General features: G+C 42.1%; 1 protein-coding gene across 5 annotated transcripts in view; it reads right to left on the minus strand.

Annotated features, from left to right (window-relative positions):
- Window positions 1-5,206: 5,206 nt before the first annotated feature.
- Window positions 5,207-26,963, minus strand: part of mipol1 (mirror-image polydactyly 1) — a 73,609-nt gene continuing 51,852 nt past the window's right edge. For all 5 annotated transcript variants that reach the window (XM_014194627.2, XM_045717667.1, XM_014194636.2 and 2 more), the window contains 3 exons: window positions 22,268-22,371; window positions 13,380-13,634; window positions 5,207-6,182 (listed from right to left, as the gene is read on the minus strand). In XM_014194627.2, the coding sequence (XP_014050102.2) occupies window positions 6,116-6,182; window positions 13,380-13,634; window positions 22,268-22,371 (426 nt within the window). In that variant the 3' untranslated portion in view covers window positions 5,207-6,115. The remainder of the gene's footprint in view (window positions 6,183-13,379; window positions 13,635-22,267; window positions 22,372-26,963) is intronic.

A 26,963-nucleotide genomic window follows, 5' to 3' on the forward strand; every position in this document is an offset into this window, starting at 1 on the left:
ATATGCTATTACAGTCATTTGCCATAATGACAGTGTTCATTAATGAACTACAAGACTATCAAAGAGGGCATGAACCCCAAATTGACACATTTAACGGAGAAACACGCGTACTCCAGATATGATCTAGATTATTTGTGAAGTCGTTTGGATCAAGGTCCCCACCGACATTATTTGATGGGCCCATTATAATCTACTTCATAGACCTACTGTACTTGAAGGTGTACAATGTTGGAGGCAAATAATATGGTATTGACCAGTATATACCTGGCAATAAAGGTAGGTACCTTTAAAATGGTCAAATCAACCCCAGCGGATCATCCAAAATGCACCGAGTAATTCATGTATTTATTCTCCTATATTAAAACTCTCTTGCAAAGTGTCTTTAGCAGATTCCAATAACATAAACCTCAATTTGTGTGGAAAAGGACTCCACGTTTCCATGAGAAATCTTTGAACTTTGGACAGATCTTGTTCATTAGTTTGCCCAGCTGTTGAATAAAATACTTTGCAGTGTGTGAAACCACCTTGTCGAAACGTGAAACAGCAAATAAAAACAGAGAGCAAACCTGTCAGTGACTTGTGTTTGAATCTGATTTAAATCTTTGCTATTAGGGCATACCTCAACGTTCACCTGTGAAAAAGGCAATGAGGTGTTTTTTCTAGGGGATAGGCTACACCGTGTATAATTTACTGTAAGAGCATATTACATTGAAACCCATAATAGCTGTTCACTTTAGTATTTAATAGTCTAAACCAGCAACGCCTTTATGCCCTCATTTAAGATAATATGAATTAATAACTTATGAAGGTACATTTAGTAGTAATTATATAGACATATGCTTACCCGGATAAGGTTTATTATATACACATCGATATTTACAATAATAAACATGTTATTATTATTATGATTAGGGCATTATTATTATTTATATGCCTAGTTGTCAATTGCCTTGCCGTATAGGTTATACGTGTTTTTCTACACATTAAATTTGAACTACATTATTCAAGTCGTCCAACCTTTAGTAATGTGTGACATATGTTATCAGCAGGCAGTGTCCAGCATGGAGATTTCAGCAGCGCCTTGTTTTCCAACTTATGTGGCATTTCACGTTTCCCCATCAAAAGCCCTGGCGCTTTCTTCACCCTTATGGACAAAAATTTCGACAACAATGCGCAGACCCCTTTACTTCAAAAGCGACCATCAGCGAGCCTACCCGTAGACCTTTCTTCTCCGTCTTTTCATTCTGAGTTTAGAAAGCCACTACAGGGCCAAGGCGCTTCTAATACCTTTTGATGGGGATTGAATTAATTATCTCCAATAACACAATTGTGCTTGGCCAACGAAAAGAGCAAAGCAATACCCCTTCAGATTCAAAGACGAAAGAAAGGAGCTTTCAAAGGCGGAGGGAGAAGAGGGAGAGATCTCTATCCGAAATCAGCTTTAGAAGCAGCTGGTTTTCCATATAAAATTATACGGAAGAAGTTTATTAGGGCTTTGTGTCCTCCTAATATACATCGACTGTCAGGTTGGTGGTCCCTCGGCCTGCCTGCCTGCTACGAGACCATGGTGTTTTGTGTCTTCATTAATCCATTTGAGGCCACAATAAGGGGGTTGTCCCCTTATTGGTTGTTTTTTTTGTTGGTTGCTCTCTTTGCAGGGTAACGGAAAAAGTTGTAACAAACAAAGGAGGATACAGAATAGTGCTATACATCAGCTTTTGCAGAGGACGAAGACAAATGGAAGTTATTCCAAATGTATACCAGCGATCCAAATATGAAATACTAGGCTACCAGTCTGTTAAATAAAATAAGATGTGGGACTATGAACAAACAGTATTTGCTATATAAACTAAATGTTAAAAAATTTGACAATCTAATACGGAACGCCCAAATAATCTATAGTCAAAAATGTAAACCATGCATAGTCTACCTATATCAAAAGGACAACTAATCATATTATGCAACACTGTAAACAACGAGATAGCCAGGAGAATGAACTGTAGCCCACTTTTTATCATTGTGCAATAGGCATATTTCTCTCCAAATGGCATGCTTTTCACATAGGCCAAGGCTTTACAACATATGTGCTTCATGAACATTGTCATTTTTATTGTCAATTAGCCTCCAGTTTCATACATTGTTACTAGAAAAGAAGGTCCATAACGAATAAATGGATGGATGGAGTGCGATAAAGTGGAAGGAAAGACAGGAAATATTTGTTGTCGTTATAGCAACAGGATCAGTCACGCTTTTCTCTGAATTTCATTCACAACTGGGCTGCCTGAACACGTTTTTAATTAAAGCGTATAAAAAGTTGTTTTGTAGTCATGTCATCATGCGATTGGTTCTCAAAATGGGTTCATCGGGATTCCCCTTCTTTTTGATGCACCCGTGTACAATCCTTTACACAGAGACCAAGATAGTACAATTCCCAGGATAAATCAAGGACCAGACTCCAAAATAACATAGTACAATAAATATAAAATGGGCTTCTATAGGCCTAGTCAAGATATATTGAACTGAACCATAATACAAATTGAGACCTATAGGCTAGCCTACATTAGGGATTTTATTTGTACTAGTGTGTGCGATCATAACAACGCGTAACGCACAATTGGAGGCGTGGCCGATTTGGGGATAACCACGGATATCAAAAGTTTTCAGATTTCAACAAAGGGAAAGATTTTGCCTCCCTATTTAGAACAAGGCGGATTATATGACGGAGAAACATACATTGGGAGGACCTTGTGGGATTAAGAGTGGGGACACCCAAGTTGTGCGATCTCCACGGTTACCAGCGCAGATGAAATCGACAAGCTTGTCGCTCGAGCATTATCTGAGGGGAGGGTACTCTCTACCCCTCCTGTCTTTGGACTGCAACTTGAGGGCAACCGTGCATCCAACCATCCAACACAAGTTCTGATTACATAATCGATCTTGTATGGGTACACAAATCTCACCACGGCCATAGCTTTTTTTTTATTATTATCGAAGAACAGCGGGAGGAATGTCGGGCTCGTTTGGGTCAACCCATCAATATAAGAAAAATGGAACATACACGATGCGGATATAACCGTTTGGTGTATAATCTGTAGTAAAGGTCGCCTGATCTCTTCGGCCCTCTTATGTTTATAAACTATTAGTATGCAAATAGGGACCACAGAGAGGTAGAACAGGGGGGAGAGAGAGAGAGAGAGAGGGAGAGGTTTTTGGTGCAGGAAAATGAGAGACTGATAAATGAGCAATATATCCATGGACAGTGCCTCTCTCTTTGCATCCATCTCTAGACCACATCTTTTTCTCAAAGTCAGTACACACTAAGAAAAAATGGTTCTTCAAGGGTTCTTTGGGAAGGATGGTTCTATGTAGAACCATAATGATGCAAAGAACCATTTGAGCCCTTCAAAGGTCCTTTGCAGTTCACAAAAGGGCTCTTTGCTCTTTTAGTGCTAATTAAAATGTAGTGATTATTAAAATGTAGGGGCAGCGGCTCATTTGGATATTTGGGGGCATGGTTTGCTCACAGCTCTTTTTGTGCAAGTGTGAGTGAGAGTCATTCCAGTTCATCTCATCTGTTGTGTTATGCCATCACATGTTATACATCACTATGGCCAGTGATTGGTCTTGTGAAAGACTCACCCTTGCCCATACTAGAATACTAGAATGAACATGAACCTTCTTATGATGGGATAAAGGTTAGCCATGTTGGTCAGGGAGTTGGTCAACCATGCCATGTTTGCCAGTGCTGGGATAAGATAGTGTTAAATAATGAATTTGAAGTGTGTATCTACACTGTATGTTTGTTAGCTAGCTACACAGCCAGTTTAAGAGGAATGATTCCATACATTTTCTAATTAACTGCCAAAATTCCATTCAAACAATGCAGTCAATCCACAGCCAGACAGGCAGAAATCAGTTGATGATAGGATTTAGACAAGTTGTAAATGCAACAATTACTGATATTGTATCATATAATAGCACTCACAGCTTTCCAGGAAAACAACAATTCCAATTAGACTAGTTTGGATTTCTCCCTGACCTATTTGGCTGCCATTTTCACACCGTTGTGGAACTTTGAGGGTTTATGACATAGCCCCTCCAGTGATTTAACAGGATCTCTATGCATTATGAACAGTTGACTAAATCAGTAGTTCTCAATTCTCTACTCAGGGAGGCCCAGGTGTTCCAGAGCTACCACACCTAATTCAACTTGTCAATTAACACAATAATAACACCTACAGAATGTTAACAATATAATATGGCTGACCAGAATAACAAACCCTGTATGGTTCTTCAAAAGGATCCACAAATAACCTTTGAGATTGAGAAAGGTTTTGTATAGAACCATTCTCCATAAAGGTTCTATAAAGAACCATACAAAATGGTGCAATATAGCCCCAAAAAGGGTTATAACCATAGCAGAACCCTTTTTTTGGTGCGATATAGGACCTTTTTTGAATGGTTCTTTATAGAATCTTAGGAAATGGTTCAATATAGCACCAAAAAGGGATCCACTATGGTTAAAAGCAAAATAACCCTTATGTGGTACTATTGAGAACCATTTGTTTTTAGTGTGCAATGCCTTTGTCAGAATCTGGCCAATTAGGATATGACAATAGCCAAAATAATAGTGCCACGGACAAAATACAAATGTATTAAAATAAAGAGATTTAAAGCTCTGCTTAAAACATAATTCTATAAAACCTAGAATGAAGTTCAAGTTCCATGAAATGGATATGCATGGACTACTGGAGTTACCAAAATATACCCCTCTCTATATACTTTGACCTACTTTGAATACTTCTAAAAACTTAATATTGCTTCATAAAACCTTTAGTCAGCGAGAGAACAAATACGACAGTTGTGTAATTTAGAGAATTTTGTCATATGGATCTTACAAAATGAATATCAGAGGTAGTGGGTTTATTTTTTTACTCTTTAAGACCTGTTCTAAATTAGCACACTTTGAGAGCTGAACCTTAGATACACAGAAGTGTTAAAAAAGACAGTTTTATCTTCAAATAGAAGTTTATATCAATCCATAGGGATATAATGGTCGTGACTGAGTTGAGAAAGTACTTTATAAAAATGAAGAAAAAAAGTCCTGAGAATAAAATACAATTTTTAGTGGCCGCTAATAATGTGACACCTTTTTTCTTTGAGTATAGTAAATACTGTTGAGTTACCAGAATAAAGGATGAAACCATTTTTTATCAGTTGTTGATATGTTTTATTTCATACAATACTCACACCATAAAATGTCCATAAACTATTACAGCAATACTAACTTTATAATTCAACAGATGCAAAAATACAGGAAGTTGATAGGTGATGTTCTTCAAATCACAAATTCCATGAAAGATTTGATTTGAGAGCATCATGGAGTTGACTAAATAAATCACGTTATTTGGCCCGCAGCAGCATCGATGCCGAATCCAGGCAGCACCCAGCAACCTTTACAATACAGCACTAACCTTTTCAATGAAATACTGTATATGTCAGGACACTGTGTTGATCTGGGATATCAAAGAGAATACATATTTTATCAATAAAAGTAAGGCACATAGGCATTTCCCTTGTAACAGAGATAGATAGGCAGCAACACAAACAGCAATACACAATTTAGTTGATGACAAAACAAATGTAACATGATTTTTAGTAAGGTAAAATGTAGAATTTAAGAAGAGGGAAGAGGGAAAAAGAGAGCGGGCAGCAACAAACCAACAACCCAAGTGGTTAAACAGTTTACGATTCAGTTTGAACCCAGCCTGGAATGAGGCTTTGGAGTGCTGCACTTCTAACAACTGTTTGCCCAGTTAAGGCTTGGGTGTGTTTACACAGCGTTAAACACAACAGCCTGGGTCTGGGCAGGCAGGGAGGCAGCCTGGACACCAGATGTGGCCGTTCGACTGGACGGTCGCTCAGGCTGCTCCAGTTCGGGCAGAGCAGACAGGGGTTGCATCACAAATGGCACCCTATTGCCTTTACCACTTTTGGCCTATAGGGATGTAGGGCACTGGTCAAAAGTAGTGCACTTTATAGGGAATAGGGTGCCATTTAGGACAGAGCCAGGAACTGAGTGGATTCACTGTTGCTTCCCCCGGCATAGTCTCAGTCAGATGACTGTCCGGACGCTGCCTGTCCCCACCTTCTTCCTCAGCACCTCCACCAGCCGCTCCAACCTGCACGGTGACAAAGAGAATAACATTCATTATAATACATGGGTTTTATATAGTGCTTTTTAATGACCCAAAGACACGTAGAGGAACCCCAAATATAGGGATGGTGAGGAAGAGGGGGAGACAGGGGAGGAAGAGGGGAGAGGGGAAGGGAGGAGGGGGAGTAATAATGGGGAGGCAGGGTGAGGAAAAGAGGGAGATGGGGTGAGGAAGAGGGGAAGAGAAGGATGAAGAGAGGGTGTGAGGAATGAATGCACCTCTCCTGGTGCAGTGGTGCCCAGCACACCCTAACTAACACCCTAACTAACACAAGGATACACTTGTTACAGGGCAGACTGGGGCAGGATGTAGACGCTTCTTTAAGTGGTAGTCAGACCAAACCCACTGTACAAATCATTAAAATAAACTGATTATTTTCTCTCTCCTCCCATCTCTCTCTCTCTCTCTCTCTCTCTCTCTCTCTCTCTGATCTAGTGTTTTTCCTGGCAGAGGGGCAGGACAATAATGGTGTCCTTATGGCTGAAAAGAAAAGCAAATGATTCCCTGACAGGATGAAAATCACAGTGAATTGATGGGCGGGTGAGAGAGAGGAGAGGAATGCTTTTGGAGCGAGAGGCTTGGTGAGAGAGGGAGGAAACAGCACATTGCTTTTTTTGGCTCTTTGGAAACAAGACATGTGAAGCTGGCCAAAACATGCACAGTCATCACACATTCTAATTTTAACCTATCCAGACTGTTATGGGTCTGCTACTGAAATACGGATGTGATTTCACGGATGTTTATTGGCGGGTTGTACTTTTTTTTTTTTTTTTTTACCAGAGTCAATAATAATATTCCTCGCTATTTAGTTAAAAAGCATCCAACTGGAATTATGTTATGGTCAAAGATGTAGGGAAATTGGCTTTGACTAAAGAATATGTTGTGTATTTTCAAATAGGAACATTTCACAGGACTTGAGAGGTTTTTTATCTCGTTCAATGATATTATAAACAGCAAAAAAGAAACGTCTTCTCACTGTCATCTGCGTTTATTTTCAGCAAACTTAACATGTGTAAATATTTGTGTGAACATAACAAGATTCAACAACTGAGACATAAACTGAACAAGTTCCACAGACATGTGACTAACAGAAATAGAATAATGTGTCCCTGAACAAAGGGGGGGTCAAAATCAAAAGTAACAGTCAGTATCTGGTGTGGCCACCAGCTGCATCAAGTACTGCAGTGCGTCTCCTCCTCATGGACTGTACCAGATTTGCCAGTTCTTGCTGTGAGATGTTACCCCACTCTTCCACCAAGGCACCTGCAAGTTCCCAGACATTTCTGGGGGGGAATGGCCCTAGCCCTCACCCTCCGATCCAACAGGTCCCAGACATGCTCATTGGGATTGAGATGCTGGCTCTTCGCTGGCCATGGCAGAACACTGACATTCCTGTCTCGCAGGAAATCATGCACAGAACGAGCAGTATGGCTGGTGGCATTGTCATACTGGATGGTCATGTCAGGATGAGCCTGCAGGAAGGGTACCACATGAGGGAGGAGGATGTCTTCCCTGTAACGCACAGCGTTGAGATTGCCTGCAATGACAACAAGCTCAGTCCGTTGATGCTGTGACACACCGCCCCAGACCATGACGGACCCTCTACCTTCAAATCGATCCCGCTCCAGAGTACAGTCCTCGGTGTAATGCTCATTCCTTCGACGATAAACGCGAATCCGACCATCACCTCCGGTGAGACAAAACCGCGACTTGTCAGTGAAGAGCACTTTTTGCCAGTCCTGTCTGGTCCAGCGACGGTGGGTTTGTGCCCACGTTGTTGCCGGTGATGTCTGGTGAGGACCTGCCTTACAACAGGCCTACAAGCCCTCAGTCCAGCCTCTCTCAGCCTATTGCGGACAGTCTGAACACTGATGGAGGGATTGTGCATTCCTGGTGTAACTCGGGCAGTTGTTGTTGCCATCCTGTACCTGTCCCACATGTGTGATGTTCGGATGTACCGATCCTGTGGAGGTGTTGTTACACGTCGCAGTGGCAGAACAGCCACTGTGAGGACGATCAGCTGTCCGGCCTGTCTCACTGTAACGCTGTCTTAGGCGTCTCACAGTAAGGACATTGCAATTTATTGCCCTGGCCACATCTGCAGTCCTCATGCCTCCTTGTAGCATGCCTAAGGCATGTTCACACAGATGAGCAGGGACCCTGGGCATCTTTCTTTTGGTGTTTTTCAGAGTCAGTAGAAAGGCCTCTTTAGTGTCCTAAGTTTTCATAACTGGGACCTTAATTGCCTACCGTCTGTAAGCTGTTAAGTGTCTTAATGACTGTTCCTCAGGTGCATTTTCATTAATTGTTTATGGGTCATTGAACAAGCATGGGAAACAGTGTTTAAACCCTTTACAATGAAGATCTAAGATCTACTTGGATTTTTACGAATTATCTTTGAAAGACAGGGTCCTGAAAAAGGGACGTTTCTTTTTTTGCTGAGTTTAATTCCATGGTTATAATATCAATAAAGGGAAGGGAATCAGATAAAGCCAAATGAAATGGGATCTTCAGGAGGACCATGGACAGGTGAAGAGCATGGTGTTAAACAGGAGGAAATGAACAAGATTACATGTAGCAAGAATTGCCCTTCAATCATGAAGGACACAAGCACATCGTGACTAGTGAACAAAATGTGAAAATAAATGTTCTTTTAATAATTGATGACGCAATGGAAGTTTTCTTCCAAATGCAAACATTCTTCTTCCGTAGAATTCAAAACTTTGGGAGCACTTAGACAGGGAAAATCTCCAACTGTGAATGAAATTAGAATAGAAAGCCGGGACTGAACCCCAGCATACAGCAAGCTTTTTGTTAGAGTGAGGATTTGAAGCTCTTTCCATGAAAATCTTATCCCCCATCCTCCCCGTGACATCACTGATACGGAAATAATAAACTTGACACAAGTGGAAAGGCTACACTGCTCCTGTATTGTGATAGTTGTAAAAAAAAAAACATTTTCACTTAGATTTTTCATATATACCATAACAAAAATCACAAGTTAAATCTTTAGTCATTGTAGTTATTAAAACAACTAATTAATCATGTGCAGTCTATTATATCAAAGCTACCTTTTAAATGTAACCTTGACTTGTACGGTGGGGGAGTGGATGTTGATAAAGTATTCTTAAATTCCTGATACTGTGCATGTGCCACACACGCACACCCCCCGAAATAATAAACCCTTTTACACAAGGAGGGACAAGGAAGAAAGACACATTGTTGATATTTTCGAGGGAGTGCGGTCTTCTCATCTTTGAAACAGGTTGAACTGATTATTTTCCCTCAGCAGCTCAGTTGTAATGATCTGAAAAGAGGCCGAGGGTGCGTCAAAATGATCTCTCCTTTCCCCCAAAAGTGTGCACTGGTTCACTTCCTTTCATGGATTTGAAAAGAAATGACTGGTATATGGAAACTCCCTCTAGCTCATACAAACACTCAATTTGTGGGGAGTAGTGAACGAGTCCACACTTCAGCAGGATGGAGAGATTATTGGGACGCAACCGGAGAATTGCGCTGCCTGCGAGAGACTGTCTAAACTGTGACCTGCCAATCTGCTTGCCAAGGGTTTCTACCGACTGGCTGGTAATCAGGCAGCATCTGGGAGTGGTCTGACCCAGGTATTGTCTGTCCGGAAGTTATTCTCCATCTGTTTTCCTCAACATGGCGAGTCACCACCACCGCAAACCTGGCTGTGTTTATTTATGCGTGGTGAGGATGACACGATGGCTAGCGCTGTGTGTAACGTCAGCTTGCTGTGGAAGAGAGATCAACATATTAGCAATGGGGAGAGAAAATAAGGCCAAGAGGATTGCTAATGTTTAAGAAAGGTCCAAGTCACAAAGGCCATGCAAACACTCCAGCAACTGAATGTACAGGCCACGCACACAGGCCAACACTCACTGACACACACAGGCAAACACGGCTCACCTAACTAGTTAACATGAACACGAGGCAAGAAATCCCCCCCTCTCAAACACACACAAACACACCTTGTCCCCCTTGTGTGTAAATGGTGCAGCCCCTTGTTGCATTTTTAAATATATGCATTAGCCTCTCTGTCACGTTTAGACAGTTCCAGCTAATGTGTGTCTCTGTCCAAGGTGCACTGGTGGGGATTTGGAACAACACTGTTTACCAAGGGTGGCCAGTAAACCCAAACACACACGCCGGGGAGCAGCCAGAGAAAACATAAATCCTGATTAAGAATTCAGTGTCGCAAAACCAACAATTATAGCTGGAATAAGAAGGAGTAAACACGCAGCTCTTCACATTCATTCTAAACAACCCCGAATCAGACTTTTTTTGCAGTAGAGCAGTAAAATATAAGCTACCAGTGTTTCAGTAGAGTGTGCATTGTACTGGATGGATGGTGCAATTGTTAGTGTTTATCAAGGTTTTAAAGCTCAGAAAGTGTTTAAAATATACATATACAGTATATAAATTAATTAATACTGTTACACATGACATCGAAAATGCAATGCTCAACATTTACAACTATGAATCATAAGAAAGTTACATAACACCAACTCAAGTTTGGGGTCACATAGACTAGTTGAGTATCTGGAGCATCAGCATTTGTGGGTTCGATTACAGGCTCAAAATGGCCAGAAACAAAGCCCTTTCTTCTGAAACTCGTCAGTCTATTCTTGTTCTGAGAAATGAAGGCTATTCCATGCGAGAAATTGCCAAGAAACAAAAGATCTCGTACAACGCTGTGTACTACTCCCTTCACAGAACAGCGCACACTGGCTCTAAACAGAATAGAAAGAGGAGTGGGAGGCCCCGGTGCACAACTGAGCAAGAGGACAAGTACATTAGAGTGTCTAGTTTGAGAAACAGACACCTCACAAGTCCTCAACTGGCAGCTTCATTAAATAGTATCCGCAAAACACCAGTCTCAACGTCAACAGCGAAGAGGCGACTCCAGGATGCTGCCCTTCTAGGCAGAGAACTTCAGTTTCTTGGCAATTTCTCGCATGGAATTGCCTTAATTTTTCAGAACAAGAATAGACTGATGAGTTTCAGAAGAAAGGTCTTTGTTTCTGGCCATTTTGAGCCTGTAATCGAACCCACAAATGCTGATGCTCCAGATACTCAACTAGTCTAAAGAACCAGTTTTATTGCTTCTTTAATCAGGAAAACAGTTTTCAGCTGTGCTAACATAATTGTAAAAGGATTTCTAATGATAAATTAGCCTTTTAAAATCATAAACTTGGATTAGCTAACACAACGTGCCATTGGAACACAGGAGTGATGGTTGCTGATAAATGGGCCTCTGTTCGCCTATGTAGATATTCCATAAAAAATCTGCCGTTTCCAGCTACAATAGTAATTTACTACATTAACAATGTCTACACTGTTTTTCTGATCAAATTGATGCTATTTTTATACACTTGCAAAAACATCTAAAAACCTGTTTTTGCTTTGTCATTATGGGGTATTGTGTGTAGATTGATGAGGACATTTAAAAAATATAATAATAATAATAATTTTAGAATAAGGCTGTAACGTCACAAAAAGGCTCCTACTTTACGAATGCACTGTAGAGCAGCAAAGGCTCTGAGATATGATGATGATGATGATGATGAGAGAAAGACAGCAGTAAGCAGCGTGCCCGTAACTAGCGGGCGAGGACCACCACTTCCTGATGAAAAGGGTCTTTGTGTCCTTTCGTCTCCTCCATGGCCAATTTTGATTCAGCAGGCAGCTTCAGATAGGTCATTAGACATTCTGCTCAGCTCCTCCATCAATGGAGCTGCAGGACAGTCAGCCCCCGGCACTCAGGTGCCACATTCTGGGCCTCCTCTCCGTTTCCTCTGGCAAGCCGTGTCCTCTAGGGGGTGATGAGGGGGGAGAGGGGTGAGGGGGGAGAGAGCGAGGTAACTCGGCTCCCCTTGCATTCTTCTCACAGCCGTGCGACGGGGCCCGCGTCAGAGCTGCTTCCCACACCACCACAACCCAAATGGTGCCCTATTTCCCTACATAATGAGCTACTTTTGACTTGAGCCCTAGTGCACTATAGAGAATAGGGTGCCATCTGGGACGCATCCCAGCAGGACCAGGGCCATCCATCTTGGGGTCAGTTAACGGTTGAGTGTGACTGTCTTCTGATGCTACTGCTGCTCCTCCTTGTCCTGGGCCGCAGTCTCTACCCACCCTCCACACCTTGACACATCTAACCCCCTGACAGGCCTCCTTCTGGGAAAGGATCTGACTGAAAGATGTCCCAGTGCCAGACCATGCTCTGAAACTGTTAACACTACCTTGTTGGCCTCCACTAGGAACCAGTAGTCCAAAAAAAAATTGAACTCATAAAAGTGCAGAACATCAGTAACAATACTAGTTCAGTGCACACAAAGTAATTTCTAGCTGCAGTTTTCAAACTATTCCCAGTCTGCACACTGCAAGAGCAGTTGAGCCAGCGGACTGAAAATGTTGCCTTCATACGGGAAGTGTGCGTTAGTTTTTACATTTAGAGTGAAGGTTGTAGAAGACGCTGTGTGATCTTCCAAGCATAATGGAGGCCCTCCAGTGAGGATCGTTTAAATACAATACTAACCAGAATCCCCTCTTTTCTCCCACCCAATCCGAGGGGTGTGGGGGGGAAGCCTTTCTGCTTTCCCAGTGCTGAGAACTGTCACCCCCCTCCATCACCATCCCCCAAACCCCCCTGTTAATTCACCAGGCAAATAGATGAGCAGGGCGACTGCTGTTTGTTTAGCGGGGAGCGGGTGGCCCCAGTGTGACTGTGGGAGGATGCAGGAGCAGCAGAGATCAGGCTGGGACTGAGAAGAGAAGGCCTCCCAGACAACCAGTAACCAACTATCCTTCTGCATGGACACCCCTAGCACAAGTCAAGAGGATGGGGGTAGGGTGCAGCAGGAGTCATGGGGGGGGGGGGAGAAGGTTTTGGGGATGGGAAGGGTGGGGAATCTGTTGCAGGGGCTAAGGAGGAGCATGTGTTTACCAAATTATTGTCATGGGGCAACATGGCGGCGGTTAAAACAACGTGTCTATATTAAGTGAAACTAAATTGGCGGTGGTGGATTTGACTTTCATATGTCGAGAAAGTACATTTGATTTAGTAGCAGTTTTTCATGGGCTAGTCATTACTGAGGGGTCTGTAACACCAGAGTTGTACTCTAGTTAGCTACTCACTTCTGTACTTTCTCGTGGGCCTCCCTCGCTGCCTCTTGGGAGTGTTGTAGCTGGGCCTGGGTGTTCTGGTGCTCCGCGGCCATTCTCTGGAGCTGAGCCAGGAGGGGCTGCTTGTGGGGGGGACTGGCCAGACCAGAGGGGGCTTCCCTGGGCTGGAGGGGCTTGGTCTGGAGGGTCTGGGATGGAGAGCTGAGAGATGAGGCCCCTTGCCCTGTCTGACTGGTGGTCCCTAACTCACACTGGGCTTGGTGCAAGCTGTAGGGAGAGATAAGATGAATTAAATGAGATGATACTTAATTGCAGTGTAAAGTACTTACGTAAAAATACTTTAAAGTACTACTTAAGTCGTTTTTTTATCTGTACTTTACAATTTATATTTTTGACTACTTTTACTTCACAACATTCCTAAAGAAAATAATGTACTTTTTACTCCACTACATTTTCAATTCTTAGCAGGACAGGAAAATGGTCCAATTCACCCACTTATCAACAGAACATCCCTGGTCATCCCTACTGCCTCTGATCTGGTGGACTCACTAAACACAAATGCTTCGTCTGATTTTCTTATTATAAGCTATTTGAATTATTTATACTTTTACTTTTGATACTTAAACATATTTAAAACCAAATACTTTTAGACTTTTACTCAAGTGGTATTTTTCTGGGTGACTTTCACTTAAGTCATTTTCTATGAAGGTATCTTTACTTTTACTAACGTATGACAATCGGATACTTTTTCCACCATTGCTTAATTGAATTCTCCCTTGCATCACAATAATCCATCATCGCACAGATACTAAAATATTACACAGTAAAACTATGGACGTCAACACATCACCAGCAACATACCGGTACTTCAGGAAGCTACAGGGTGTCAGCTAACAACAATAGCGTTAGGACTGTTAACAAGGCACTCTGGAAAAAAGCAGTTCTCATTATATTTGACTGACACATTGATATGATCCTTTGGCTTTGAATTCGGCGGGAGGAAAATATTTGTACATACTGGGTCGACTGAACACCAAAGAGGCACAACTACTGAAAACAACCTCAGCTACAACAAGTACAGCATAGGTTGTAGAAAAAGGAAGGATGAGAATGATACAATAGTAGATCTTGTAGCTTGAAAGTGCAGTACAGGAATGATGCACTGAACAGGCTTCCTTTACTCTCCACTTCTGACTTTGCAGTCAGAGTGCAGCTGGACACATTCCTAACACAAACAGACAGAAACTTGACCTTAACCAATGAAAGCATGCCTGCAGTTTAACTGACAGTAGGGAACGTTATTCTGTATTAACACCCCGTGGCAAAGAGACACGTTTAATATTCAAACGCTATGTCACTACATGAGACAATATCTGGAGGCAATAATGCAGCAGAATGTCAGTGGAATATATTACCGTACATTACTGACGGGACTGACTGACTGAAAGCATCAAACGAGTGTGACCGAGTGTGTGTGTGTGTGTGTGTGTATGCGACTGAGAGCATCAAACTGGTTGAGACACAGGAGCACAAGGTGAAAGCAGACAGGTGTTTTCCAATGAGATGAGAGAGAGAGAGAATCTCTCAAATAAAGAGAGAGAAAGCAGCTCTCAAAAAGAGAACGATTGAGGTAAACACTACATTGGTGTGGTTATATTATCAATAGAGCTTGGTAGGGTGGTGTAGGGTACTCTTCACTTTAGTAAAGGGCTGACAAAACCCATTATCTATTGGGAAGGAGGGGACTCCCAGTCACGGCCGGTTGTGATACAGCCTGGATTTGAACCAGGGTGTCTGTAGTGACGCCTCTAGCACTGAGATGCAGTGCCATAGACTGCTGCACCACTCAGGAGCCCAAGTAGGAACAGGGGGCCATTTGGGACAAATCCTATTACAGCTTTAATACTTAATTCTTCACTCGATTACAGTACAGGAACAATACCCGTCCCCAGTTCAGTTATTAACACAAACCAATTCCAATGCATATTTTTGGACAATCCCACAAGAATGTGTCCAATCAATTGAAAAAATATATTTGAAAAATATGTCTCACTGGCAATATGATTAAAAATGAGATTGGATAATGAGGTTCTCTCTCTCTCTCTCTCTCTCTCCCTCTCTCTCTCTCTCCAAAGACCAATATGTGATCCTTAATTTAGCAAGAGTTTCAAGTCACTGCTATTGACGCACAGAGATAAAATAGAAATAATAATCATCAACATCATTGAACAATCTGGTGAAGGCCATTGGATGACACAATCCTTGACTTGCAATATAACTAAGTATGCAATAACCCCAGGGCATTCCACTTCCACAACTGAAAGACTTATATTATATATGTTCCACAATTTGCTTGATGAAAAAAAAATCACTGTACCTCAGCAGAGTTAAATATCAATTCAAAGCTAAACATTAAAACAACCCCATTCATTGAAGGTGCAGGTAACTAGCTAGGTCAAGGCTCTCCAACCCTGTTCCCGGAGAGCTACTCTCCTGTAGGTTTTCACTCCAACCCCAGTCGTAGCTAACCTGGTTCAGCTTCTCAACCAGCTAATTATTAGAATTAGGTGCGCTAGATTAGTGTTGGAGTGAAAATCAACAGGACCGTAGTTCTCCAGGAACAGGGTTGGAGAGCCGAGCTAGGTAATAAGCTTTGGTCAGATAACAATACCCTTTCTATCCTCCATTAGCGACATTATAGTCAGTTGTCCACTGACGGCTGACAATCTAATCTAGATTAATGACCAGAGGTCTCTGCTGCCATTCCAGGTAGGCGTGTGGACATAGCTTTAAAATCATATCAGTCATTCTGGCCTGTAATGACTTTCAGAGGGGGAAGATAAAGCTCCTGTTTAATGCTTCCTCTTGTTTTTCCAGAGCTGAGGGTAATCAATTCAGCTGTGCTATTGATAGCTATTGGAAGTGATGTAAAGTTTGTGTGCTTTGTTTAATTAAATGTAAACATATTGGGTCTGAAGGCCCGATGACAGTGACAAACAAGGACAGAGGAGGGAAGGGGAGTGTTGCTTAAATATGGATTATTTTATCTGACCCTGGCCACCGCGCCTCGACTCCCCAGCTACACTATACCCCTCCCTTTACAACACACATGGAAACCGATCAACAGGAGAGAGAAACATTGTCCTCAAACTGTTCAAATTCATTTCCTGGTAGAGCGAAAGGGCGAACGAAGCAGGGAGAGAGAATGAAGGGGGAGATTCTGAATTGGGCAAAAGTCCGTCTTCTCCTCGACTCCTCTGTGACCCGGAAACCGATAAGTGGTCGAAGAGAGTGTCGTTTCATTAGTAGGCAAACATAGGAGTCTGCTCCCCTCCTTAATTACCTGCTTCGGCAGAGGATGCACAAGAGTATCCTCGCGCTTCGGAAGCGTTTTAAAATCCGCCAGCCCACCTTTGAATCGGTTGTTGTTTGCACACATTTAAAAACAATATGCTACTAATCATTGTATCTATAAAATGTCTTGCACAACTAGCTATATTTGTTTTGATCAATATACAACGTTATTTGGGGATTTCATCCCTGTAAACGTCAGTTGCCTGATGAAACGTGAGTGGAGGAGTCTCATTTCATGCAATGAAACCTTTCCTCTCCTCGCCTCCACTCCTCGATGACCTTTTTCAAAAAGAGGCAAGGAGAGGACGGAAGACAGCAAAACCAATTGAGATTCTCCCAGGGAGACACAGAGAGCTACCTATTGAGAGAGAGTGGTTAAACGAGACCACAAACCAGATGAGAGGTGATTTGAAGTTGTGTTTCTAGACTGAAATCTGCTACTGTGATCATATTAAAGTAAAATTAGGGGATTTTAGCACTAATATTTAATAGAGCTGACAACTTCCATGGGAAGTACTCCTTGGAACAACAACAAAAGCACAAGGCCATGCATGTACTGTACTGTGGAGCTGATCACGTTCCATTCATGAGGACGAGTGTCCGTTTAATCTAGCTAGGAAGCTCCTGTTGTACTGATCTGGTCACGTTTCATCCATCTGTGTTTCATTCAAATACCTAGCTGGAGTGAGAAATAGGTCTAGTTAGCTCCCATGACTTTCTTGTCATGAAGTACAGTATTTACAACAAGTGACGCTCCGCTCCAGATTCCTCATTCTTATCTCCCCACCTGCTCTTGTGCGTCTGTGTCTATCTATAGAATGCTCATGACTATTCCTTCTGTGTTTTTGAACATGGTGGCTTTCTGCTCCAGTTTCTGCCAGTGACCTACAGAACAGTCTGCAACGCAGAACAGTTAGCCATTAAGTCCCCCATATCAGATAACACAGCACAGACGCTAGAGCTCAACGAACCTGCCCTCCAATTCTAGAGATGGGGTATGTCACAAATGGCACCCTATTCCCTATATAGTGCGCTACTTTTGACTAGAGCCCTGTGGGGCCCTGGTCAAAAGCAGTGCACTATATAAGGGTGTAGGGTGCCATTTTAGGATGTATGTATGGTTAATGGTTAGTGTGGAGGAGGATTGTTAGGGGCTGGGTATGTAAAATACCATTTAATAGAGACTTATCTCTCTGGGCTCTAAACAAATAAACCACAAGGTCAGCAGAGAGAGCCTGGTCACAGACCTCTCCTGTTACCAGACAGGTACGCCAAGCTACATACTGGACAGGATAACCTTCGGTCACCTACCTATCTTGTTACCTCTGAGAGGCAGCCAGGTCATCTCACCTTTTATGACACATGTACAGTATCCCAAGCCAAACCACATTAACTGGGAGGATAGCCACCTTCAGTGCCTTGGATCTAGACTGGTCCCAGATCTGTTTATGCTGTATAGCCAACTCCTATGGTCGTTGTCATGTTTGGCATGACAATATATTAAAGACCATAGACAGCACAAACAAATCTGGGACCAGGATATCTTGGCTCCTACTACCATAGAAATAAATCACAGTGAGACACTCTCAGCACTGGGAGGAGTGTCCACGCTGTTTATACTGGCTTGTCCCTAAATAACGCGTTTCTATCATCTGCCTACGATGTAGGAACACAAACCAATTTGGGTTTGAGGTTCGGGAGTTTGCCAGGGTGCCGCTGTGCGTTTTGAATTACTTCCTCCGTTTCTATCTCGATGGAGTTTAGCTTGCTCGGAGGGCTCCCAGACAATCCGCCAAATGTATTGGGCAGCACAGACTGAAAAGGCCGGGCTAACCCTGAGTCTGAGGCAATGGTTCACTTTTCCTTGTTGTTACTCAGTCAGGATTGATGGTGACGTACATTATGTATCACTTTAAAATTAACCTAAAATGCCCCATGAAAGTGAAGAGGAAATTCAGCAACTCCTGAGGGACAGTGGAAGTTGAGAAAAATACTTCTTTACTGTTAAAGCCAATGCAGAGCCTTCATCGGGGTTTTGTGCAGATATGAACGTATATAGTGAAGCCCCAGTAGGAAACTCCAGGCAGCCTGTCTTGTTTCCGTCTGCTAGCCAAGCTAATGACTATTGAGTTTTTAGGTGTTAAAGTGCGACCCACTCAGCCTCCGTTATAATCAGTCTTCCCCAGGGAGCCGTCTCTCTGTCTGTCCGGAGTGTTAATACGTGTCCTGCTTGGGCTGACTGACTCCCTCCAGCAGCCTTGGGTTCAGTCCCAAATGGCACCCTATTCCCCTATGTAGTGCACTACTTTTGACCAGGGCTCATAGGTCTCCGGTTAAAAGTCGTGCACTATGTAGGTAATAGGGTGGCATTTAGGACACATTTGGAACACCGCCCTGGTCTGGCTGGGTCTCAAACAAAGCACCGTCCATCTCCCCTCTCCCTCAGCCCACCCCCTCCAGCACCTCCAACGTCAACCCTTTAAAACAACTGGCCCACGCCGGCTAGTACATTTCTCCCTATTTTTGATTTTTATCAACAGGGGTTTCTCTGAACATGGAACCCCATAATGTGAGTCTGTGTTTTGACGAGGTAGGCTGGCTGGTCGCTAGCGTTTTGGCCCCTTCTCTTCTTCTTCATTTTTATTTGACGTCTGCTGCCTCCCTTTCATGTGATTGGGTGTGTTGTTATCCTGGGGACACAATGGAGAGGGCCAGTGAATCCTCAGAGCAAACAGACACACATAGCCGAGCCATCTTCTCTTCTGGGCTTTGTTGGGCCTTGAAGGCTGGTTCCCCACATAAAGGTCTAGCACCACAGGACCAGTACAAGACCCACTCTTCTATCTCGCGCTTTCTTTCTCCCGTTCTCACACAAAGCAAATTGTCTGAGAAGAGGAGAAAACAATGTCGTCCTCAGTGTCCTAGGAGTAAAGCCAGGGTGAGGTGGGGGCTTCAGAAAATCCTACTAATGTTCTCAGAGCCTCTTCCCATTTACTACACTTCTGGTAAAAATACCGTCGGCTACACATATTACTCAAATGTAAACTTGCGTGCTTGCTACGTCTTGACTGCTACCCCAGACAGTTGCCTCCTTAAAGCAGGGCAGTGTGAACAAAATGGTCACGTTGAGCCAACATTCTTACAGTATAAATGGTAATAACAGAGAAATGTTTTTAAAACAGCTGAAATCTATAGACATTTTCCTAATATTTGAAACTTTATTAAGTTTCTGCCTGAAATTGTAGTAACAGCCTGTTACATTCTGAAATTGTCACATTAGCTGCCAACTGCACTGAGCCAAATAAAACAATGGAATCCCATCCTCAAAAACATGTCAAATGTAGTTATTATTTTTTCCCCCTTCATTTTTTACATTGTGTGGTGATTTCAGAGGTGGGGGGAGGGAATTGTTTTCCAGAGGCCCAGAGTTTTTCCTGATCTGGTAGTAGGCTAATTTAACCAACTTCGGACCCAAGTTGCAGCGTACAACAGTAATAAATCAGATGAAGAAAAAAAAACGGTTTTATATGGGTAATGCAGGGTTGCATCGTATAGGCCTTTGCATCTGTAATTAAAAATATACTCATACAGTATGTCATCACTATTTTGTTAATTGATTAATTCAAGTCAATAATATGGATGAAAAAGGCCTAGGTAGCCTAGCCACCTGAAGTGTGAATATAAACCAAATTTGATCACATTCACATTTTCTCAGAATACAAATAAATGGGCCTATTTTAGGCTAGAAATACATACTGTAGCTTGGGCTATAAAAACATGATGCTACGTTTCCCCTGGCCCCGATGGGATCAGAACACATAGGTGTCTCTGGGATACCTGGAGCTGTGGTTGTTATTAGTAGTCTACAGTTGATCACACTGAAGCACAGACTAATTGTGCACATTAACAAATCATTAAGATTATTCTTTTTTTTGTGGCAGGTATGGGCTTCCATATAAAACAGCTTATTGAGGTGAATTCACTCATACCCGCATTTTCAGTCGCAATTTGCTTTGACCATATGTAATGATTTGCATGATATTGATAAAAATATATAATTTGTGATAGGCTAACATTACTTGATGAAGACATGCTCTTATAGTAACTCTGTGATTTTGTCTTGTAGCATACTGACGAGAAAATCAAGCCTTTAATTGGCGGCACATACATGCTTGTAAATTGTTGCATTATTCAAGAGTGTAAATATGGTTTGGTTGCATTATTCAATAGTGTCATATGTTTGAGAAGAAAGGTTTCTGTCATTGTTGAATAGTTTGTGCTTAATGGCCAGTGGCTACAGTGATATTTACAGTCAATTTGAGCTGCGAACCAAAATGTTGCGTTGCCATCCACAACGAAAGTTAAGGCAACAATGTAATGTGGTAGAATTAGAAAGTATTCTCTTTCGTCACCCCGCTCCTCAGACTCTTCTTCGTATCTCGTAGTGGGAATAGGACCATAGATCTGTCACAATGTGTTAACCAACGCCAGACAAACACTCAACCACGTGACAGATGAGATGCAGATAAAACGTACTATCAGAATATGGGAAACATTAAGAACAGGATGCAGGTTACCAAACCAGAACAGCTACTTTCTGAGCCAACGGAAAATACACAATGAAGGATATCTACACTGCTGGAAGGTCAAGTGTCCCATGTTTTTTGTCTCTTTTTTAAGGCGTTCATTTCTTCCATTGAATGACAAATGACAAAAACTGTCATTGGCGGATTAAAGCTGAGACAAATAAAAAGCAACCTTTCCTTATTTTTCAAAACTTCTAATAAAGAAGTTCCCACGGATTCATATTATAAGTCTAACTAGAGTGTAATTACTTATTTTAGCTATCTCAATCCAGAGCAAACACGGCATATGAGGTCCAGTTTTAACTCTTAATATGGATTTTCTTGAGTATGTTGGAGGGAGAGCTGGCTCAGAACATGCTTCTCATTTTTAATAAGTGGGAGAGCAATGATCTGTCTTGCTGTGCAGCATTTTATTTGATTAAGAAGTTAAAATGAGGTGTGACACCCCCAACTCTTTCAGCCAAATACAATTGAAAGGATCTATGGTCCCATGAATGTGTAACACTCTCCCTGCTGCTGGTATTATTGGTGCAGAATCGGATTCAAAATTACACAGGAATATAATACTTTATTACTAGGGTCAGTATTTTACAATTGTTACATAAATTATGGGATACTTTTTGTTTACATAAAATGTACTATTGGAAAAATGCACGATTGAGCATTACATTATTTATATGATTACACAAATTACTTCCCACTAAGATCCTGCTAAGTCACATCAAAGCAGACTAATATATCGCTTATCATATTTCACTGTTGTGCCTTTAAATATCCAATATTTGGAGCTGCGTAACCACAGCAGATATCATATCAATGTACCAAGCAGCAATACGCCATATATTCCTATTAACTGTGAATGTTCACTTATGCAGATAGGGATTCCTATATTTGAATCTCCTAAGCAGATGATAGTGAAGGTGTAGCATTTTTAAAAGGGGAAGTGTGTGTGTGTGTCACCTGTGGTACGTTCGCAGTGTTTGTATTTCCTCCTCCAGCCGTTGAATGTGCTCCAGGGCCCTGTCTCTCTCTCTCTGGACCGCTTCTACGTCCTCCTGGTAACACTACCACACAACGGACAGACAGACCGTTCAGAATGATGCAGATAGAAATGCAATGAATAGATGGAACATGATTACTAATTGTAACATCACTGATCTTTTGTGTAGAACACATATGACTGACTATCTCCAGCACCTTCTGGTAAAAACACAAGGAACAGACACACACACACATCCCATCACAGTTTGACAAACACAGCTTGTAGCAGTCAAGTGACATTGATTCAAACACCCGGGCACAATGTTTTTCATCAATGGCTCTCTTTCTGAAAGAAGACATTCACAAATGCTCCTGCATTTTGACCATTTTGATTTGACAATAAAGTTATCACACTTTTCATAAAACATCTTATGCATTCTGTTTTTGAACACTGGGAAAAGTAGTTTACTCAAAACCAAATCATGTTAAAATGCAGCTGAATTATCACTTCTTTATGGGTTCTCGCAGTAGTTTTCGTACTGAGGCCGAAGCTGCAAACGTAACATCCCTGATTCCTCTCAGACAGAGAACTATCCATGTCTGCAGCGTATGTCTTTTAACAGCGTTTTAATTCAGCGCATGTAGAGCGCCAGCAGTCCCAGCAGCACACAGGGAGCATCCAACACAATGAGGATGCTCTGAGGGGATCCCATTCATGCTATTGTCTCTCCACTCAGCACCTACTCAGAGGGCCTACCGGGAAGGGAGGCCGGCGGGACTGGTCGCGGCGGTGGGTGGGAGCAGGGGACGCTGGGTAAACAGTGTGTGTGTGTGAGTGAATGTGTCCTGGGCAACCCTGTGGTTAAACCTGGCCCACAATAAAGACCCTGCTAATTAGCAGCCGTTGAAACAGATGTATTGATGTTCTAAACAGCTGGGAGAGGAGGGAACAATGGAGGAGGTTTAAATAAACAAGGCAGACAGGGCCATACTGTAAATGACCGCAATATCTATAGCTTCTGTGTGATAGGGGAGGAGGGAGAGAGCTAGGAGGGGATTTGTCTAAATCTGTGACAGGAGACGAGGATTGGACAACAGGGTTATGTTCAGTAGGGCACTGCAAAAAGGGAAATCTGTGTTCTTATTGGACAAATTCAGAAAGTACCTAACTGTAAAAAATAAATAAAAATGTTGTCGGGGAAAAATGCACTTGATTTTTTAAGCCTTTTATGACTTGGACAAGGATTGTAGAGGCTGAAACCATATGAGCACTGGGCTGGGGTCTGGTCTGCTGCTATAAACACCTTTGGCCTAACTAAGTACATGCAGCTTCCCCTCGGGTCTCCAGAACCATCCTTCTAATTACTGGCACCAAGGTCTCCCAAGTCAAAGAGAACATCAAAAAGAGGCCAACCTCTAAAGTCAATATGTACTTTTCACCAACAGGGAGGAGAGCTCGACTTCAAAGCCTGTTTCTTTTAATCATATGTATTATATCAGCATTCATTACAATAATATCCAAATGAGGTTGACAGAGTAGCGGGTTAACCTGTTGTGATGAAGGCAGGCAGTCCTGTGAAGGAGAATAACTAGCGTGACCTTTTAGAGGTACAGTACAGGAGGTTGCAGGGCATACAGCCGGTGGTGAGGCGGATGGGGCCAAAGTGCAACAGATTGGCAGCAGGGACTGGCTGGCATTTCTGACTCGGTGGGAACTGGGAAGATCAATCTATGGAAAGCTGCATCTGTTATGACACACAACAAACTATTGACTGATGTGGACTTTGTTGATGGATATAAATAGAAGATCTAATATATATCTAGTGACGTTTTATTCTGGACTATGTTCTCAACATTCTCCGTAATCTTATTCATCTGTAGTGACCAATTAGAATAATTGAATTTAAACTAGTGTCAAATTGCACTGCCTTTCCTCCTCCTGCCCTCCAGTCTGAATCACCTGCTAATGTTAATGGGCATCAATCAAAGAGATAGCGACAGCCAGAGACCACACCTGGCAACTAAGCCCTTGACATACTAGACCGCAGCAAAAGTAACGTACCTGCATTCACATTAAACCGAGGGCTAGTTAATGAGCAAGTGTATGATGACTGTGCTTTCATGATAATGTCTTCAACAAATAATAGTATCAAGCTGTAGGTTTCAGATCCTATTTTAATTTTTTAAAGGTCCAATGCTGCTGTTTCTAGCTCAATATCAAATCATTTCTGGGTAGCAATTATGTACCTTACTGTGATTGTATTTTTTTTTTTTAAGATACAAAAAGAGCAATTTCTCAAGCAAGAATTTGGCTAGGACAGTTTGAAAGTGGTCTGAGTGGGGAGGGGAAAACTGAAAACGAGCTGTTATTGGTAGAGAGGTTTGGTCTCTTCTTATTGGTCTATTAACTAATTTACCGCACAGTGATGTCACCAGGCAGGCCAAAACTCCATCCCAAACATTTCAAACTTACACGAAAAGGCATTATCATAATTTTCACAATTTCACACTATTATTCCCACCTCAGTGTGAATAGAAATGTATATAAAACACAGAAAAATCATGTTTTCATCTATGAGTGCCTGTGAGAGAACCAGTTCTTCAGTCTTCTCAAGGACGCTCTGCAAGTGGGTCCTAAAGCTCTGTGTGTGTGTGTGAGAGAGTGTGTGGGCTTGTCTTGAGCGGAGTAGATGTCTGTGACTTTAGGGCCCTCTGAAATGGCAGGGGTGGAGAGGAGAGGGCCGGGGTTGAGGGGTTCTCATTGCTCTCAATGCTCAGGTCATTTCAAGTGGTCTGTTGTAGTGGCTGCCCTAGCCCTGAACCACCTGTGTTTGCACACCAGCTTTTCTTTCAAGCACTGACAGCCCAGAATGATCGCACTGCAATGCTCCTCTCCCCGCCTCGCCAACGCAGTTAATCATTACGACTGCTTCCTCCCTCTAGCTAGCCCTAGCAGCTCAGATTCAGCCTGCTCCTCCACAACACTTCTACTTGACATTACTTAGTCATGCTAGGGAAGAATTTGATATCATGATCAAATGCAAGTCTGGGGATCTTAAAATGTAAACAAATTGGGAATGTTGGGTTGGCCATGTCCCCTGTCCCTGTTTCTATAATTCTTTAGAAAATAAACCATAGGTTATGAGTATACAGAGAGTCCGTTCATGCAGTTATAGGAAAAAAATCGATTTAAAATGAGTACATTTTCTGCACGTCACGATGAATTTCAGCAGAAGACTTTCCGACACTGACCTTTCTATTGTGAAATCAATTTAAAAGTAATTTTCTCTCAGCTGGTTTCTTTAAAGTAAAATGTCAATTGATGAATCAAAGATCTGTGAGTTTTTAAATTGTTTTGTGGATCTGTTCCCGGCACTGTTGACTAATTTTATGACAGCTGTTCCCGTTTCATTTTAAATTAAAACCCCGCTCTGTAATCCCAGGAGCCAATCTGTAATTAAGGGGATTTATAGAAAAACCAACTGCTACATTAATAACAAAATGTAATATATTTCTTAATAAGCCATCAGTGGAGAAACCTTCTAAGAAATAAAGAAGAGTACAAATCCTGGCAGCAAGCAGCCTTTAGAAAGAGCAGAAGAAGACTGGACGGAGGTTCTCATAGTTGAGTTAAAGGAGAAGAAGTCATCATAGTCACCTGAAATAAATAAAATGACCACAATACTCCTAGTCACAAACGTGTTCATTGTTTTCGTCAACAAACATCTGGTGTGTCCGTTTCACCATACTGGCCAACAAATATTGCCGTGATTTTCATGATCATGAATTCTATTAGTGAAATATAAGGATTAAAAAATGTGGCAATCACACCCAGAGAGAGTAGTCATCTGAAAATCCTAAAGCAAATGTTAATTATGAGAATAAAAAGTATAAAATAATGTATAAAATAATGTAAAATATAATGTATAAAATGTAGCTGTTGGAATAGGTCAGAGGCAACAATAAGGGAGCTAGCTATGTAGTAATTCTGTGCCTTATTGCTTTTTCTATCAATTCCAAAATGGTGGTGACTCGAGAGCTCAGTCAGCCAAAGGACAAGGAGAAGAGAGCAGTGAATGACTACAGACAGAGCAATAGGCAAGCACTAGTCAGAATAGGCCTGACTGCAAACATATAGCAGTGTAATCTACTGTATCCTCAGAGAATCCTTTTCTTAATGGGACCATCAGCTGACCTCTCAGGCAACCTTGCTACTTCAGGCTCATCGGTGGGGTGATACCGTTCACCTAGCTAGCCCCATCTAATGAGCATGTTTTTAGCTCACTCTCTCCGCATTAAGCATAGGGGGCTCTGCTTCATCAGATAAATGGAAGAAATCAAATAGTCTTGTGTTTACCCTGTACCTCACTGGAGGGGACACGTGTGTGTGTGTGTGTGTGTGTGGGTGTGTGTGTGTGTGGGTGTGTGTGTGACATTACGGCCCTAGCCCTTGTTGATGATGTCATTTCTAAATCCCATCAAATAGTTGGTTGGATCACCCAACCAACAGCTCTATCGCTTTAGATCACCAGGCCAAATAAGGGCAAAAAACAAGCAAACAGTGAGTGGTTGAATAAACAATACCATTTTACCTGTGAGGAAAATTTAAATGGAAATGTGGTGTGTGAGTGTGGGGGCAGGGCTGGTTTTAGGGGTTGGTATCTAAGTAAGACCC

The sequence above is a fragment of the Salmo salar genome, chromosome ssa01, assembly GCF_905237065.1.
Source record: "Salmo salar chromosome ssa01, Ssal_v3.1, whole genome shotgun sequence".
Taxonomy (NCBI): domain Eukaryota; kingdom Metazoa; phylum Chordata; class Actinopteri; order Salmoniformes; family Salmonidae; genus Salmo; species Salmo salar.